This window comes from Dermochelys coriacea, chromosome 8 (genome assembly GCF_009764565.3).
Source record: "Dermochelys coriacea isolate rDerCor1 chromosome 8, rDerCor1.pri.v4, whole genome shotgun sequence".
Lineage (NCBI taxonomy): Eukaryota > Metazoa > Chordata > Testudines > Dermochelyidae > Dermochelys > Dermochelys coriacea.
In genome coordinates this window covers 7,798,509-7,816,127 of record NC_050075.1, presented here as the reverse complement: position 1 = coordinate 7,816,127, position 17,619 = coordinate 7,798,509, and the positions used below count along the sequence as shown (strand labels likewise).

The following is a 17,619-nucleotide window of genomic DNA, read 5'->3' as shown; positions in this document are numbered from 1 at the left end:
AGGTGAGAGGTGGAACTTGCTACATCTGTTAGCATATTAATGGTGGTAGCAAGAAGGTATAATTTCCAGTCAGGTGGAATAGCTTAACTGATGTGAAAACATTGGAGGCCAGTAATCACCCATCTCTTTGTATCAGAAAGAGACTTCCCCTGCATTGGGACAAGCAACTGTTTTGAGTATAAATATGTCTGCGGATATTGGTCCACTCACTTTCTCTGGCGGTAAAAGAACTTAAAAAAAAAGCTCATTTCCTTCCTCCTTCTGCCCTGCTCTCCCCTCACCTCCAGTATCCCCATTGAAGTGCAACTTCTTAATGTGGAAATATAAACAAGATACCATTATAGTAATGATGCTGATGGATGGTAACCTGCAACATCTTAGTCAGTGATATGAAATGTGACTTCTATGGCCAGGCAATTATTTTCCTCAAGATAAGTAACAGAAGTAAGTTGATACAGGAGTAAGAGAGGAAATCTTTGTACATCTATAACCGATAGGTATGTAGGATAGGTGGTGAGTATTGTCCCTCAATCTGAGCGTTGCAGTACTCATTTTTCCCCACCATTAGCACCAGAAATGCAGTGGTAGATCAGTTAGAAATACCGAGTAACAGCATCGTTAAAAACACCATTGGTTTTACCCTATAGTCATGCTAACTATAGATATTTTATCACTGTTACATCCAGGCATATGTCCCTCCTCTTTGCTTATTAGCATGGCAAAAAATGGACTTCTGAACTTTTTTTGATGGTATATTTCACTGATAACTTGTTTAATGCTTTGAAAGCCCTTATCATTCAAACTATCTATTTTTTTGCACTTATCTTGAGTTCAAAACATTCACCCCCTGCTCTTCTGGTAAGAGTGGCTGCCTCAGTTTAACAAATTTGAAAGAGGGACTTGAGCTCTTGGGATTCCTTTATATCTCATTGCAGAAAATGCATTGGAACTATTTCTAGGCATTTTTTTCTGTACACTTTCTTATGTATTCCTCTTGTCTCTTTATATATTTTGGACTCAAACTGGGGGAGAGAGAGCTGTCATTCTGCATAAATGCTTTTAAGTAGAGTTAAAAAGGAGCTGCTGCCTTGGTGGTTTACTGAGCATATTGCTTATTCCTGTGATTATCATGTTTGTATCAGTCTTGCATGTTGAAAAAAAGTTACTCAACTGAAAATAGATGTATTATCTGGTTTGAAAGTCCTAACATTCAAACTGAAACTGATAAAACATGCGTTATCAGTTAGAGATGATTTGGCATATACCCTAATGATGAGTTAGACTATTTGCATCCAGTCTAGATGAACAAGTTGGATAGTCTGCCCTCCTCCTCAGCCTGATGCTATATTTCAGCATGATGGCCCTCGTCTCCCAGTTCAGAGCACTTTCACGGACATGAACTCTGATGTGAAGGACTTAAATCTTTATCTCATTAGCCCTGCAATAGGCACTTTGGGTCAGATTTTTAAAGGTCTTTAGGAGCCTAAAGATCCAAATAGGCTCCTAATGGGATTTTCAGAAGTGCCTCGATGCATAACTCCAATTGATTTCAATAAGAGTTAGATTCCTAGGTGCTTTTGAAAATCCCACTAGGCACCTGTCTGCATTTTTAGGAGCCTAAGCACCTTTAAAAATCTGGCCCTTATGATCTTGGTTTCTGCCTTCTCCAAAAGAAGTGGCATTCAAATTGCTGATGTTCTGTTATAATCACACCTGTGCATGTTGATCAGTAGCGATCACTGACTTATGGGTAAGGCTACATTTTAGTCATGGGTATTTTTAGTAAAAGTCATGGACAGGTCACAGGCAGTAAACAAAAATTCACAACCTGTGACTAGTCCATGACTTCTACTATATACCCCTAACTCAAACTTTGGGTGGGGGGATGGGGGGACTAGGAAAGGGCAGCCAGGGTGCTCGGGGGGAGTGGGAGGGCGGCAGTGCTCCCTACCTGGATCCTTGCCTAAACACTCCTCTCCCCCCCTCCAGCAGCAGCAGAGTTTGGGTGTGGGAAGGGGCAGGGGGTTGGGGCACAGGATGCGGTGAGGCAGGCTCTGGGCGGTGCTTTCCTGGGGGGTTCCCAGGAAGAGGCGACATCCCCCTTGCTCAACTGCTTAGGCAGAGGCATGGCTGCCTTTGCCTGCAGGCACCATCCCCGCCACTTCCCAGCCAATGGGAGCTGCAAAGCCAGCACTCTGGGCTGAGGCAGCATGCAGATCTGCCTGGTCATGCCTCTGCCTAGCAGCTGAGCAAGGGGGATGTCACTGCTTCCGGGGAGCCTCCTAGGTAAGCGCCGCTCAGAGCGGGCCTCACCCGTCCCATGCCCCAACCCCCTACCTCCTCCCACACCCAAACTCTGCTGCTGGAGGCATGGTGGCCTGAGACTGCCCCAGCAGCGGCCAGTGCAACTGGTGCAGGGGCTGCCTAAGCTGCCCCTGAGCCAGGCGCACCCACCGCTGCAGAAGTCACTGAAAGTCACGAAATCCATGACCAACCCGCAGCCTTACTTACGGGGCAGTAGTTGGAAGCTTCTTTACTGACATACCACAAGACTGATTTGTAATATAGAACTTTCCCATTTATATTCTCTGTGTGTATATGTATGTTGTTACAATTATATCTAGTTAAATGCATCTACTACATATATGTGAAATAGCGTCTAAAGGTCTAGATAGGCTCTGGTTAAATTGAAATAAACAGTTAACGTAGTAAATATCGCTGTGTGTTACAGGGTCATCTCCAGCCATGACCGGGGTAAGTAACTTAGGACAGTCCAACTCCAGCAGTCCACGGATGTTTTCTCAGACCCAGAACATGATTCAGATTGGACCTGGACACAGCTCTGTTCCTCCTCTCCAATCAGGCTCCAGTCAGCAGGATCGAGGTGTGACTCAGTACACTAGTATGCAAAATATTCAGCGAGGGGGACTGTACAGCATGACATCTGGTATGACACAAATGATTTCACAGCATGCAAATCAAAGTGCCAACGGACAACTACAAATGCAAAGGCAGCCCAGCTTGGGTCAGGGCGCTCCTGTTCCTGCTGGGTATGGGCAGAGCACCCTGGGAAACCCAAGCATTTCTCAGCAGCACAATAAGGGGGCACTGAATCCAACCATAGCCAAGCCACAGATGGCAAGAGTGCCAGCAGCTATTGGCGCCCAAAATCCATCTTGGCAACACCAAGGTATGCCTAATATGAATAACCAGACACAAGGAAGTGGTGGCTTAGGGTCATTTACTGCCACCTCCACTTTCCACATGCAGCAAACTCACCTAAAGATGGCCAACCAGCAGTTTGCTCCAGGGATGCCTCAGGTAAGCCTAAGCACCAGCAGATCAATGGCCTCCATGAACTCTGCTGTCTCTGGGCAGATGTTGTCATCTTTAGGTGCACAGCAGAGGACAAACCCACCTACCCAACAGCAGGTACCCTCGCAACAAGTCTTGCCTAGCATGAGCCAAGCCGTTCCAGATCTGACTGCTTTTGGCCAGAATCCAAATCAGCAACTGCCCAATAGAGCCAATCTGCACTGTACCCAAGGTTACTCAGTGAGGACCACCAGTCAGGAGCTGCCTTTTGCCTACAGTGGCCAATCAGGCAATAATGGACTACAGAGCTTGACCGGTGACGCAGATCTGATAGACTCTTTGCTGAAAAACAGGACTTCAGAGGAATGGATGAATGACTTGGATGAGTTGTTAGGAACTCATTAAAATGGGGCTTGAGGGTTTTCTACTCTTATTTTTTTAATTTCATGAAATATAAACTACACTTTGGACCAAAAACCTGTGGCATTGAAGAGACTTGCAGGCATTAGAGGTAAATGATTGGGAAATGGACTGGAGCTGCTTCCCAACAGGCTTCGACACATAATGGTGCACCAAGCAGGTCTGCAATGACAATGCATTTATTTTTGTGGCATCTGTGGTGCACATTTGAACAGGTCAGGCAAATTTGTGTGCATCCCAGTCAGCCCTTCAGAAATCTCACTTGCAGTGTTTTGAAACTTAGGTTTTTAATTATTTAAAAATAAACAAAAATCCACAACAATGGTGCAGAAAGAAAGCAAATAAAATGGCAAGTATTTTATGTTTAGGGCTTATTCTCCTGCAGCTAATACTTGAGTTGATTATTGTTCCCAGCTTGGCATGCTATTAGCTACAGTATTGCCCTACCAAATTTTTTACTTCATTTTTGCCGGAGGAGAGGATGTGCACCTCAGTACATTTGCAAAACATTCTTTATTTTGAGTCAGTTCTTTTTCCCCACCAGTGAAGTGTGTACCTGTACTCTCAACAAGCAAGTGGTATTTCACAATATTTACTGCATTTTTTTCTGAATGCTGGTGATAGATGAAAGAAAGTGTTAAAACCTGGCCAGTTGGCCTAGATTAGTGACTTCCTTAATGGATTGTGGACTCCCAAGCTCCAATTCTGTTGTGGAGGGACAGAGTTCTTGGCTTTTATCTTGCTCAGTTTATAGAGGGACTTTCTTATGGGAGAACTTTTCAAATATATCCGACTTAAACATAAACCAATTTAATTTGCACATTTCATCATAACTCATTTCCAAAGTTAGCTGTGTTTAAATGAGGGCTTTGCCCCATCACAGCTCATCTTGTTTTACTGTTTGTTTCTGCAGTGTATTCCTAATGTGGAATTTGTTAGATGAGTCTTCTCCGAAACTAAATACAGTAATGCCATAAGCACAAGATTTTGTCACTTTAGGATCAAGTGCATAAAAGCAGCACTGGGCTGAGAAGTGGAAAGTCCTTACTAAAATGTAAATATCTGCAAGTAATAGCACAGGGAGCCTGGAAAAATACTAACCTTGTTTCAAGATTGCTCCAATGTGAAAATCTCCCACTTTCACAAACTGGCGGGGAGGGAGTATTTAGTTAGATCAGGGGTTCTCAAACTGGGGGTCGGGCCCCCTCAGGGGATTGTGAGATTATTACATGGGGGTTTGCAAACTGTCAGCCTCCACCCCAAGCCCCGCTTTGCCTCCAGCATCTGTAAGGATGTTAAATATATAAAAAAATGTTGTTTTTAATTTATAAGGGGGGTTGCACTCATAGGCTTGCTATGTGAAAGGGGTCATCAGTACAAAAGTTTGAGAACCACTGAGTTAGATAATCTTTCTGTGAACAGGTGGATTGCCTTCTCTAATCTCACTTGAAGCAGAAGCCCACAGAGACTGCTCACCCTCACCCCGATGTGTTAGGGTCAGTCTCACACAGGGTACGAAAAGCAATGAGAACAGTCAGTGTTCTAAAGTCCTTAACTTGCTACCAAATATTCCCCTCTCACCAACAAACCACCTTGCCTTAATTTTTAATTTAGAATGGAAATAAAGTTTTTGTTTTAGCTGCACAAATACCTCTTTCCCTCCAAGCCCCATTTAAAAAAAAATAGCGGGCCAACTTTTTTCCATTTTTGTAAAGCTCCTTAAAATTTTCCAGCATTATGATTAAAAGGATTTCCTTCAACACAGACTCGTATCTTCAGGAGCCTTTCTGCACTGCAGAAGCATGGGGGGATTTTAAGCTTTTTTTTTGGGGGGGGGGGAAGATGGGAGGGGGAGTGAAGGATAACAGTGAATGCTAGGAAGAAAATATTTTACTGTCTCTGCAGCTCATTTATTAGACAACTTGCACTTTTTAAAAACAAACTGCTTTTAACACTAATAGTTTTAATTTAACCCTGTCCAAATACACAGGAACCTAGTTTTGTCCTACACATTTACCTAATGTGAGTTAATTATGCCCTGTTAAACAGAGTTTGGATGATATAGAGGCTGTTGATAGCTGTATGTTGACCAGTGGATTTCACCATTGAATAGATAGAGGTTGAAACTCCACTGAAGCAAATTCAATCCCTTGTAAGTTATTTAAAACAAGGTAAGATAGGGAGTTGATCATTGAATGAGAAGTAAGTGCCAGTGACACTGGTATTAGTGACATTGTTTTTAAGATTTTTCTAGGTAAAATAGCTGAGATTTAAAATTACCTAATCCTAACTTCTCTGATATCAACAATTTGTGGAGGAGGTGGGAGAAATCTTAGTAAGATTGGTTTCAGTATTGCGTTGAACAAAAAATTGGGCCAAGAAAAATTTCATAAGTCTTCTGACGCTATTAACCTTTTTTTGCGGGGTGGGGGGCATTCATTGTACTTTTTAAAAAAAAAATGTGTTAACTTTGCACCAGTGTGCCTTCCTTTCCTGTTGGGGGTGCTTGGGACCTCATTCTTAACAGTGGCATCCTGTAATGTCACTTTTCTTCCTACTTAACAAACACTGAGAAATAACGGTGGTAGAATTTAAATCCTATTTCTTCCCTGTTTATTATATGTGGTGAAATCCTCCACATTGTTCAGTGAATTTAACACATGGAAGTTAGTTCTAAAACAAAATATTATCCATCATTATTCTATAATCTGAGGGACAGAAGATCTGTTTAGCATACTTGCTACCAAAAAAGACCCTGTGTGTGTCAATATACATATAGCCTCTCACACAGAAGAAACTACAGAGGTACTGTTCCCTCCATTGTTGTGGAAGTTGATGGATATCGCCCTGCATGACCTGAGGGTTTGTTCATATTGATGTCCCGATTTAACTGTAGGGCCTTGTCTGCAATAGCCACGGTACTGTTTAAACACTTTTCAAACATGGTTGTAGGCAAACTGGTTTATAACATCTTTTAGTCATCATGTACAAACAGTGTTAAACCTGGATTTAGAACTGTTTGAACTTGGTCTTGACTGCTATTTTATTTTTAAACGCACACGTTTTGTTTGTCCCTGACTACACAACACGATGAAACTGTTAAAACATGGTATTGCTCTAACAGCGTTTAAAGACAGTTCAGTGGACACTGAAAATGGACTCTAGATGTACATAAGTGCATGGATGAAGATGAGCTACGCGTTGTCCTTAAACTCTTCTACATGTAGTTGTTTATATATGCACTTGGGTTTTCCATTTTGATGCGGCTTCCGAGCAATAAGATGTAGTTTGCCTTTACCTAGTCACAGCCGCCCATGGCTTTATTTATAAACTGCAGTTTTGGGTAGTTGGGAAGGGGGTCAGAATTGTCACTGTGCAACATCCACTGCCTTCCAAAAACCACAACTCAATTGAAAAGGGTGCTCAGACTTTTGTTATACACATTTCCTTTGTGTAAATAAATGTTTACAGTTTTATATTAAAGATTGAATAAGTTAGATCTTCTGACTGTATATTTTTTACTTTTTATAGATTTTAAAACTATAATTCTTTATATATATGTTTTTGGGGGGCTATGGTAAGTTTTATGCTTGTAAATGGAGAATAATTGAATTTGATGTTAACCTTTGTGTTTTTGTCATTGAAATGTATGAAGAGCCCATTAATCCCCTTATTCTTTTACTACAATTACTGGTGCACACCAAAAAAGAAATCCTTCATTTCTGTTTTATCGTTATAAAAATAAATATTTTGCTAGTGTATTAAACATATGCCTGTGACCTTATACCTTTGTGTGAGCTGAGCAAGGATTTTTGCATCATCGTTCTCAGTGAGGTTTGTCCTTAGCCTAATGATAGATGGTGGGAGAAGATTTGTGGACACCTATTGCTTTGATTAGTAATGCTCATATTCTGTCTGTCCTCCTAACATAACTTTCCTTCCTTCCAAGTCCTTTCCAAATTGAGACCAGTACTGCAGTGGGAGTGAAGTGGGGAAGGATAAGGATATTCTCCGGCCAACCGCCAGAAGCTTCACTTAAATTAGAAAAATTAAGTTTAATATTCAACTAGATCCTATGTGTTATTGCTTTTTTAAATGGCTCTTCTTTGTTAGATCCTATGGTTGGGAGAGAAAGTTGGTTTCAAGCTTCCCTCTCTACTCTTATTTCCAGATTTTAGGTGTAAAAGGTTTTTAATGTTTGTTTTTTCACTTGTCTTGGAGAGAGACTAGCAGTGAGTTGCTACGGATGGTATTGTCTACTAGAACTTTTAAATTGTGCCCAACTTTCCAAAAAATAAAGGTGGTATTAGTAAAACTTGCAAAAAAGGAAGAAGTTATGCTGCTCGTCATGCAGCCTCCCTATTTTAAACCATTGAGAGACAACAGAAATACTGCTAATTGTTGAGGTCAAAAATTTCAAACTGGTACCAAAATGTGGGCAACTAAGTTCTTGAAAATTTAGGCCTGAGGTTATTGGTACTTTAAGTACTAAAGTGTTTTTTAAAAAAATTGCTGACTCAAACAATTTACAATGTCGATGATAAAATCTGCACTAAAGACATTGATATGAACGTGGAATTTTTTTCAGAAAAATGTATTTTGCAAAAACCCTAGTTATCAATAGTCCCTGCACTTGTGCATCAAAACACAAGACTGAAGTGGAGTTCTCTGATCTTCCTCTTCTGTTAAATGCTCTGACTTCCTTTGGCTGAGGAATAAATGCTGCTTCCTTCAAAGCATATCAATGCTGCTTGATATGGGTGGGAAAGAATGGGGTAGGAAATGGGGAAAGAGTTACTCCAGAATCTTACTCTGGGCTAGCTGTGGCTTGTTGCGTCTCTTTTTGGTAGAAGCTGCTTACTCTGTTTAGAATAGCGTGTGATCTTAAGGCTTCATAGCTCTAAGCAAAAAATCTTTGGATCAGCATATGCCCACTCAGATGATACTAGCTTCTACTGCTGTTTTGTCAGAAAGCATGGATCTTAAATTCTGATCTTATGACAGCAGGTTGTGCATGGTATGACAAGCTAAACGTTGGAAATTGAAGGTGAGCCATATCGTATATGAAAGGACTAGGCAGACCTAAAGTTATTGGTTTTTAGTGTTTCCTGTTTATCAAAATAGTTGGTACAACGTAGATTCCAGTAACTGACAAACTTCATCTCTAGCCTTCTCAAGTTTTGAACCTCCCTCTTACTCATCTCTACTTTGACCACAGATTAGCACCAATGATTAGAAAACTTGCATAAATATGCCATCAGAGGGTCCAATTTTAGTCCAGTTCTTCTCTTCCATGTTTGAGTATTTTCAAAGTCCTCTTATTTAGACCTTAGTCCATCCTGTGCTTTGCTGCACAGTGGGCTACCCACATTTGCCATCCTTGCCTGTCAACTGCCCTTCTCTCCAAATCTTTCCATTTCATGTTTGAGGTGCTTGATGTTGTTCAGAGCTGCTCATTTCCATGTTATTTGCAGTCTTCCTCTCTTCTTGCATTTTCTGGCTTCCATTCAAGGGCGGTATTTGGTAAGCGTTCTTTTTCCATTCTCCGCATATGTCCCAGCCACTGATGTCGTCTTTTGTAGGTTATTTGTGAGAGAGTGCCTTGTCCAGTGATTTTTCTGACTTTGTTCATCTTCCCATCTCTTATTCCCTATTCTTAGACATTTGTGATGAAATGCATCCAGCTTTTGCGTATCTTTCTTGGTAAGTTGACATGTCTCACTACTAAATGTTGTGAATGCGATAACAATTGCTTTGTACACATTTAGTTTTGTGTTGAGGGAGATGGTTTTTGAGTTGCCAGATGTCTTTGAGTCTTCCAAATGCAGCGTTTGCCTTTCTGATTCTTCTTTCCTTGGAACTGATAACCATCTTGGCTGATGGTACTTTCAAGATATGTAACATTGTCCACTTTCCCCAGTTTCTCCTCTTCAATTTTGGTTTCTGTCCCCGTTAACATGACTTTACATTTCTTTGCTTTCTATCTCAAACCTATCTTCTCTATTACTTCTTTTACTTGCTTTGTGCATTTTTGTAGTCTGTTGGTATCTTCGTTGATAAAAGTGATGTCAGCAAAGTCTAGATCAAATAGCCTTGAATTGTTTCATCTTAGGCCACATGTATCACTGTCGCGTTGTTTTAATCCATAGTCTGATTAGCATAAACAAAAAAGCAGACAGGATGGGCCCCTGCCTTATGCCTGTCTTGATCCTGGAAGTTACCCACTCAATGGCCCAATTTCTGACAGCCAAAAAGAGTACATCCATAGCTATCTGAAATGTACAAACTTTAAATAGTACAGGAAAATTAGTACAGTTAATCAAAGGAATGGATAGATATAAAATTGGCATCCTAGGACTTCGTGAAGTTAGATGGAAAGATCAAGGTATGGTAACATCTGGAGAAAAAATAATGTTGTATTCATGGGGAACCAAATATGAGAGGTGTAGGAATGCTCATAAATAGCGCTGCAAAGAAATCACTTATGAATTGGCAGCCAATATCCGATAAGCTACTGGCAGCTAGATTCCACTCTCGGCACATTAAGTGCACCATAGTCCAGGCATGTGCTCCAACAAACGATGCAGATGAAGAGGACAAAGATTCTATACAGAATTGAATGATGTAATGAAAGAAATACCAAACCAAGATCTTGTCCTGGTTATGGGAGATGTTAATGCCCAGCTTGGAAATGAAAGAAGAGGTTGAAAAACGGTCATCGGCCCACATACAACTGGAATGACAGACAGTGGCACAAGACTTTTTGAATTTTGTGCCGAAAACTATCTAAGTATCTGCAATTCTTTCTTCCAACATAAAAACGTACACAAAGACATGGATTTCACTAGATGGCCATATGCAAAATGAGATCGACTATATCTGTTAGTCAGAGGTGGAAAACATTAGTGTTAAACACAAGAGTATTCAGAGGAGCAGATATAGGGAGCTATCGCTACTTACTGAAAGGTTTCAGAGTAGCAGCCGTGTTAGTCTGTATCCGCAAAAAGAAAAGGAGGACTTGTGGCACCTTAGAGACTAACAAATTTATTTGAGCATAAGCTTTCGTGAGCTACAGCTTACTTCATCGTTGCATCCGATGAAGTGAGCTATAGCTCACGAAAGCTTATGCTCAAATAAATTTGTTAGTCTCTAAGGCTTGGTCTACACCAGGGGATCAATCTAAGATACACAACTTCAGCTACGAGAATAGCGTAGCTGAAGTCGACGTATCTTAGATAGACTTAGAATCACTTACTTCGCATCCTCGCGGTGCGGGATCGACAGCCGCTGCTCCCCCGTTGACTCTGCTTCCGCCTTTCGCTATGGTGGAGTTCCGGAGTCGACGGCAGAGCAATCGGGGATCTATTTATCGTGTCGACACTAGACGCGATAAATCGATCCCCGATAGCTCGATCACTACCCACCGATCTGGCGGGTAGTGTAGACATGGCCTGAGGTGCCACAAGTACTCCTTTTTCTTTTTACTTGCTGAAAGCAAACATCAAATTGAAGTTTAAAGCACTCGGAAAGAAAACAGACTCAGATTATTCAATACACAGAAACTACAAGATTGCAGGATACGAAAAGAGTACCAGATAGAGGTCAAGAACAGGTCTGAGGCTCTTAAAGACCTTGAAGAAAACTAATTGGAAAAATACTGGGATCTTTTCAAAACAGCTGTGTTAGAAGCAGCTGAAAAGATAATTAGTAGGAAGAGAAGAAACAATAAAGAACAGTGGATCTCAGAAGAAACATGGAAAATTATAGACAAAGGCTCTAGTACTACAACATGTGACTGAAGAAACTAAACAAACCTACAGGAACCTAGACAAAGCAGTAAAGAAACGATGCAAAAAATAAGGGTAGTGAAGCTGAAGAAGCAGGGGATAGAAACGATAAAAGAACAGCCTACACAATCCTGAAGGAGTACTGTGTCCAGTGTTTGGGCCCCACACTACAGGAAGGATGTGGATAAATTGGAAAGAGTACAACTAAGGGCAACAAAAATGATTAGGAGTCCTGGAGCACATGACTTATGAGGAGAGGCTGAGGGGAGCTGGATTGTTTAGTCTGCAGAAGAGAAGAATGAGTGTGATTTGATAGCTGCTTTCAACTACCTGAAAGGGGTTTCAAAGAGGATGGCTCTAGACTGTTCTCAATGGTACAGAGTGACAGAACGATGAGTAATTGTCTCAGTTGCAATGGGGGAGTTTAGATTGGATATTAGGAAAAAACTTTTCACTAAGAGGGTGGTGAAACACTGGAATGTGCGTTACCTAGGGAGGTGGTGAATCTCCTTCCTTAGAGGTTTTTAAGGTCAGGCTTGACAAAGCCCTAGCTGGGATGATTTAACTGGGACTTGGTCCTGCTTTGAGCAGGGGGTTGGACTAGATGACCTTCTGGGGTCCCTTCCAACCCTGATATTCTATGATTCTATGATTCTATGAAACAGTTAACCAGATATGGATCAAAATTCAGAAGTGTCTCTCTGAATGGAAAACAAGGAGAAATTTTGAAAACAGAAGAGGAACAAGAAAATTGATAGAATACTTCAAAGAAGTGCTAAACCAACCAGAACCAGTTACAAGACTGGAATTTAACAATGACAAACCATTAGACCTAGATATAGATGTATCTGAGGTAAAAATCAAAAGTGTAAAAAACATTGCAGAAGCTGAAAAACAAGAAGGCACCTGGTTTGCATGGCATTAATCCTCTTAATTAGCTGATATATCTAAAGATTATTTGCCAAGTGCTCTGTTGCAGTTTCTTCTGTATGAGTTTTGTAATGCCATTCTAGGGACTTTCAATAGAAGTAAGATCCAGCCTGACTTCCTGTGAAGAGATATTCTTGATACCCTGTACTTTCTTGTCAGCTCCTTCTGTTGAGGTACGTCTATTTTCAATGTGTTGAGATTGTGTTGGGATTTAATTATTTTGTGAATGGTACAGAGCCAGAAATAAGAGTGATCGTTTTGGCCAAGTTACTGCACCATACCTTTTACTATAAGTAGGGCCCTACCAAATTCACAGTCCATTTTGGTCAATTTCACAGTTGCAGGATTTAAAAAAATCATAAATTTCATGATTTCTGCTATTTAAATCTGAAATTTCACAGTTTAATTGTAGGGGTCCTGCCCAAAAAGGAGCTATGGGGGAGGAGTTTGCAGTACTGCTACCCTTGCCGCTCCTGGTAGTGGTGCTACCTTCAGGACTGGGCAACTAGAGAGTGGTGGCTCCTGAGTGGGAGCTAATTTCTGAAAGCAGCGCCTCTGCCAGCAGCAGAGCAGAAATAAGATGGTATAGTATGGTATTACTACCCTTACATCTGTGCTGCTGCTGGTGAAGTGCTGCCTTCACGGCTGGGTGCCCAGTCAGCAGCCTCAGCTCTCCCATTTGCCCAGCTTTGAAGGCAGTGCATAAGTAAGGGTGGCAATACCATGAGCTCCCTAAAATAACTGCAATACCCTTTACACCTCTCTCTTGGATCAGGACCTCCACTTTGAGAAACACTAGCCTCCCTTGTGAAATCTATCGTAGAGGGCAAAAGCACACAAAAGACCAGCTTTCACGGTCTGTGATGCGTTTTTCCTGGCTGTGAATTTGGTAGGGTCCAACTACAAGATTTCACAACAGCTCCTTGTCTTGGAAGTAGGGAAGGGGTGAGGGAGCTAAGGCCCCTGTTCACTGAAGCTGCTATTGGCCTTTACTCTTTTGATGCTCAAATTCAGAGCATTTTAACATTTCCCACAATTATTGGGTTAACCTTAGTCATAATCCTGACCATATAAATCAACATCACATACAGCACTACTCTGAGCCCAAAATTAGAGGGGTTAGGACCATCAATTACATCCTCCATTAATTTTGTCTCCACTGAGGGAAAACTAGATCCTGCTGCCAGCACCAGCTGCTGAAAGTGTGATCCTGTACACTGAAGACATCAGTTGCGACATGTGCCTGCACTAGTCAAATGGTACACAGACTACTTCAAATTCCAGATGTCTGTGCCCCCCCATTGGCTATGATCAACTTTGGCCTGATGTACATAGTGTGTACCACATCCAAACACTTATCCCGAAGGAAAAAGGGATATTGCAGCAGTGGAGGGTGGATTAAAAAGAGGCCTGCTTCTTCCTGCTGTTCTTCCTTCATTTGCCGGCTAATGCCGACCATTGAAAAGTACTGGGAATTAATTCACTGCCACCTCCCTTACAACAGAGGGCTGCTATTGGCCAGAGGTTGATGCAGACTGCCAAGGCACGTGACTTTGGCCTACATCTAGAAGTCTGTGCTAGACAGGAGGGTCCCCAATCTTCTAGATTCTCCATCAGTGAGTTCTTGGGGAGAGGAGTCTGATTTCAGTTAGAAAAGGAGTACTTGTGGCACCTTAGAGACTAATTTATTTGAGCATGATTTCAGTTAGTTTCAGCCCCAAAACAATCAAATGTTGTAGAGGAAAAACTTCATAGCAACAGAGCTAATTAGGGTAACTAGTGGTGTTCCCCAAGGGTCAGTCCTAGGACCAATCTTATTCAACTTATTCATAAATGATTTGGAGAAAGGAGTAAACAGTGAGGTGGCAAAGTCTGCAGGTGATACTAAACTGCTTAAGAGCGTTAAGACCAAAGCAGACTGTGAAGAACTTCAAAAGATCTCACAAAACTAAGTGATTGGGCAACAAAATGACAAATGAAATGTAATGTGGATAAATGTAAAGTAATGTACATTGGGGGGAAAAATAACCCCAACTATACATACAATATGATGGGGGCTAATTTAGCAACAACTAATCAGGAGAAAGGTCTTGAAGTCATCATGGATAGTTCTCTGAAGACATCCATGCAGTGTGCAGCAGCAGTCAAAAAAGCAAACGGGATGTTAGGCATCATTAAAAAAGGGATTAAAAAATAAGAAAGAGAGTATCTTATTGCCCTTATATAAATCCATGGTACGCCCACATCTTGAATACTGCGTACAGATGTGGTCCCGTCATTTCAAAAAAGATATACTGGCAATAGAAAAGTTTCAGAAAAGGGCAACTAAAATGATTAGGGGTTTGGAATGGGTCCCATATGAAGAGAGATTAAAGAGGCTAGGACTTTTCAGCTTGGAAAAGATGAGACTGGGGGGGATATGATAGAGGTATATAAAATCATGAGTCGTGTGGAGAAAGTGAATAAGGAAAAGTTATTTACTTGTTCCCATAATATAAGAAAAAGGGGCCACCAAATGAAATTAATGGGTAGCAGGTTTAAAACAAATAAAAGGAAGTTCTTCACTCAGCGCACAGTCAACCTGTGGAACTCCTTGCCTGAGGAGGTTGTGAAGGCTAGGACTATAACAGGGTTTAAAAGAGAACTGAATAAATTCATGGAGGTTAAGTCCATTAATGGCTATTAGTCAGGATGGGTAAGGAATGGTGTCCCTAGCCTCTGTTTGTCAGAGGGTGGAGATGGATGGCAGGAGAGAGATCACTTGATCATTACCTGTTAAGTTTACTCCCTCTGGGGCACCTGGCATTGGCCATTGTTGGTAGACAGGATATTGGGCTGGATGGACCTTTGGTCTGAGCCAGTATGGCCATTCGTATGTTCTCACAACCTGCAAACTCTCCTCAGCTACGTGTCCTTTGAAACTCTTGTCTGTTTCCTGTCCTTTTTATGTTGTTTGATTTAATTGTGTTGGAGTGGGGGAGAGGTTGCAACTCAAGAGAACTTGATCTAACAATCTATTCATGTCTGAGTAATAAAAGCATCAGGTCCAGAAGGCACCAGCTGTAACCTCAGTGGAACTGTTCCATTACAGATCATAATATATTATCACACTAAAGACATTACATTGTAACTTACTGTTGACTAATGCGGATCTTTTCCAGGCTACTAACTATATGAGCATAGGTGCACGCATGTGAGTTTCCAAGGACTCAAGGGGTTAATGCAAACTGCTATCAACCTTAGCTCTGAAATTGTCTTTTTGTACTTTCTTGCTTGTCACCGTGGCTACTTGTCTGCATCTTTGGCTTGTAAACTGATGACTTTTGTCTGTAGTTAAAATAAGTGTGGTTTATCAGCAGATTCTAAACCTTGATTCTGCTTCTACAGAGTTATGAACACCAGAGACCAAAAAAAGAAAAGCAAATACAGTACAGCACTGTGTTAAATATAAACTACTAAAAAATTTAAAGGGAAAAGTTTAAATTTTTTTTGACATGGTAAGGAAACTTTCTGTACTTGTCTCATTTAAATTAAGATGGTTAAAAGCACCATTTTTTTTTCCTGCATAGTAAAGGTTCAAAGTTGTATTAAGTCAATGTTGAGTTGTAAACTTTTCAAAAAACACCCGTAACTTTGTTCAGAGTTACATTCACAGCTATGAACAACCTCCCTTCCCAGGGTGTTTGTAACTCTAAGGTTCTACTGTATTGAAGTCAATGGGAGCGAGAGCAGGCCCTAAGTGACATTTCCCATACTATTTATAATAGAGACCTCAAATGGGTAAAATCTAAATTTTATGAAAATGTTGGGACACCTAAAGATGTAATACAATTGGAGGAAAATAGCCTATAAGGTTGGAGGACACAGCCATGTTGGATGAGTATTGCAAAATTTGGGCTTATCTGTAGTGGACACTTGAATTTACTGAGTTATTTTAATTTGATGAGAGTGACACACAATCTAAACTACAATTTCTAGCTTCTAGCTTCTGACTTGTATCATCAAGTCTTACCTCAGGGGGGAGGGCAGCATGTTTCTTTTGCTCCAGCTAGTGCACTTATTCCATTGGCAAGCCACTGTTCCTATCGTCTATGGAATTTTTAAGAGGCTCTTTCAAGCATAATATCTTCTCTCTACAACAAAAATTAAGGAAAACATCCTCCATGGATGTTGAACGGTATTTTGATTTCTTAAATAGGGGAGTTAAAAAGCCAAAATCAATCTATTCATTTACATCCCCTGTTTTGGAGCAAGAATTTGTTTAGCATTTTGCTAAAAGCAAATTAGGCACTTGTGGACCAGGGAGAAGCATTGTTCAAGAGTTATGGAACTCCTGCTACCCAAGTTTTACATCTTAGAGTTGTGTTTTAGAGGATTCTGATGCCAGTCTAAACTTATTTGACCCATAATCTACTCCTTAATTTACAGTTCTGTTCCCTTAAACAAGGAAACAGTTGCTCCACCTTAGCACCTCGGGAATTCCAAATTCGAACCGTAAGAACTCTGGGTAAAATGTTCACAAGTGTATTCTTGTACTTTTGCCCACTTCAAGAAAATGTTGTTGTGTGAGTAAGATAAAGAGCAGAATTGAATTTTGCCTCTTTTAATGTTGATAAACTGTGTTTTTTGTTTAATGTTTAATTTTTCCCCATGTATTTCATATTGTTCCCGCTACCCCTGGGGTATGCAAACAGTCCCTTCCTGGGCTGAGAACTTGGCCAGGGGGAAAAAATCGGTTTGGGTGGAATGTAAAAAAGCTTCTGAAAGCTGGACTGGGTAATGGAGAAGGAAAAACAGCTGTACCACCTCCCTAAGATCCCTAGGCCAAGAGGAGGCTAGAACCCGGACTCCTCCAGAAGTCTAAGTATTTCAAACTGGCCAAGACTAACCGCCCCAAAGAAAAGGCCGCGGGAGGGAGTCCAGCTTTTAGGTTGCAGCTTTTAAATAAATTAAAAAACCCAAACCCCTCGCTGGCCGGTGTGGTTTGGAGTCTCCTTGACCCAGGCACGAAAAGGAAAAAACAGCGCCTCTCCCCCCAGTACCAGTCGAGGCAGGGATGCGTTAGTTCCCCCCCTTGCCCACGGGCTCCGCTCCCGCCCCTTTCTCCTGCCTCTTCCCCACCCCTGCTCGTCTCCCTCTCGGTCCTTCCACCCCCCGGCTGCAGGGA

General features: G+C 41.3%; 1 protein-coding gene across 4 annotated transcripts in view; it reads left to right on the top strand.

Moving 5' to 3' along the window:
* MAML1 (mastermind like transcriptional coactivator 1) overlaps nt 1-7,501 on the top strand; it is a 28,554-nt gene extending 21,053 nt beyond the window's left edge. For all 4 annotated transcript variants that reach the window (XM_038414172.2, XM_038414173.2, XM_043490891.1 and 1 more), the window contains one exon: nt 2,732-7,501. In XM_038414172.2, the coding sequence (XP_038270100.1) occupies nt 2,732-3,720 (989 nt within the window). In that variant the 3' untranslated portion in view covers nt 3,721-7,501. The remainder of the gene's footprint in view (nt 1-2,731) is intronic.
* The last annotated feature ends 10,118 nt before the right edge of the window (nt 7,502-17,619 follow it).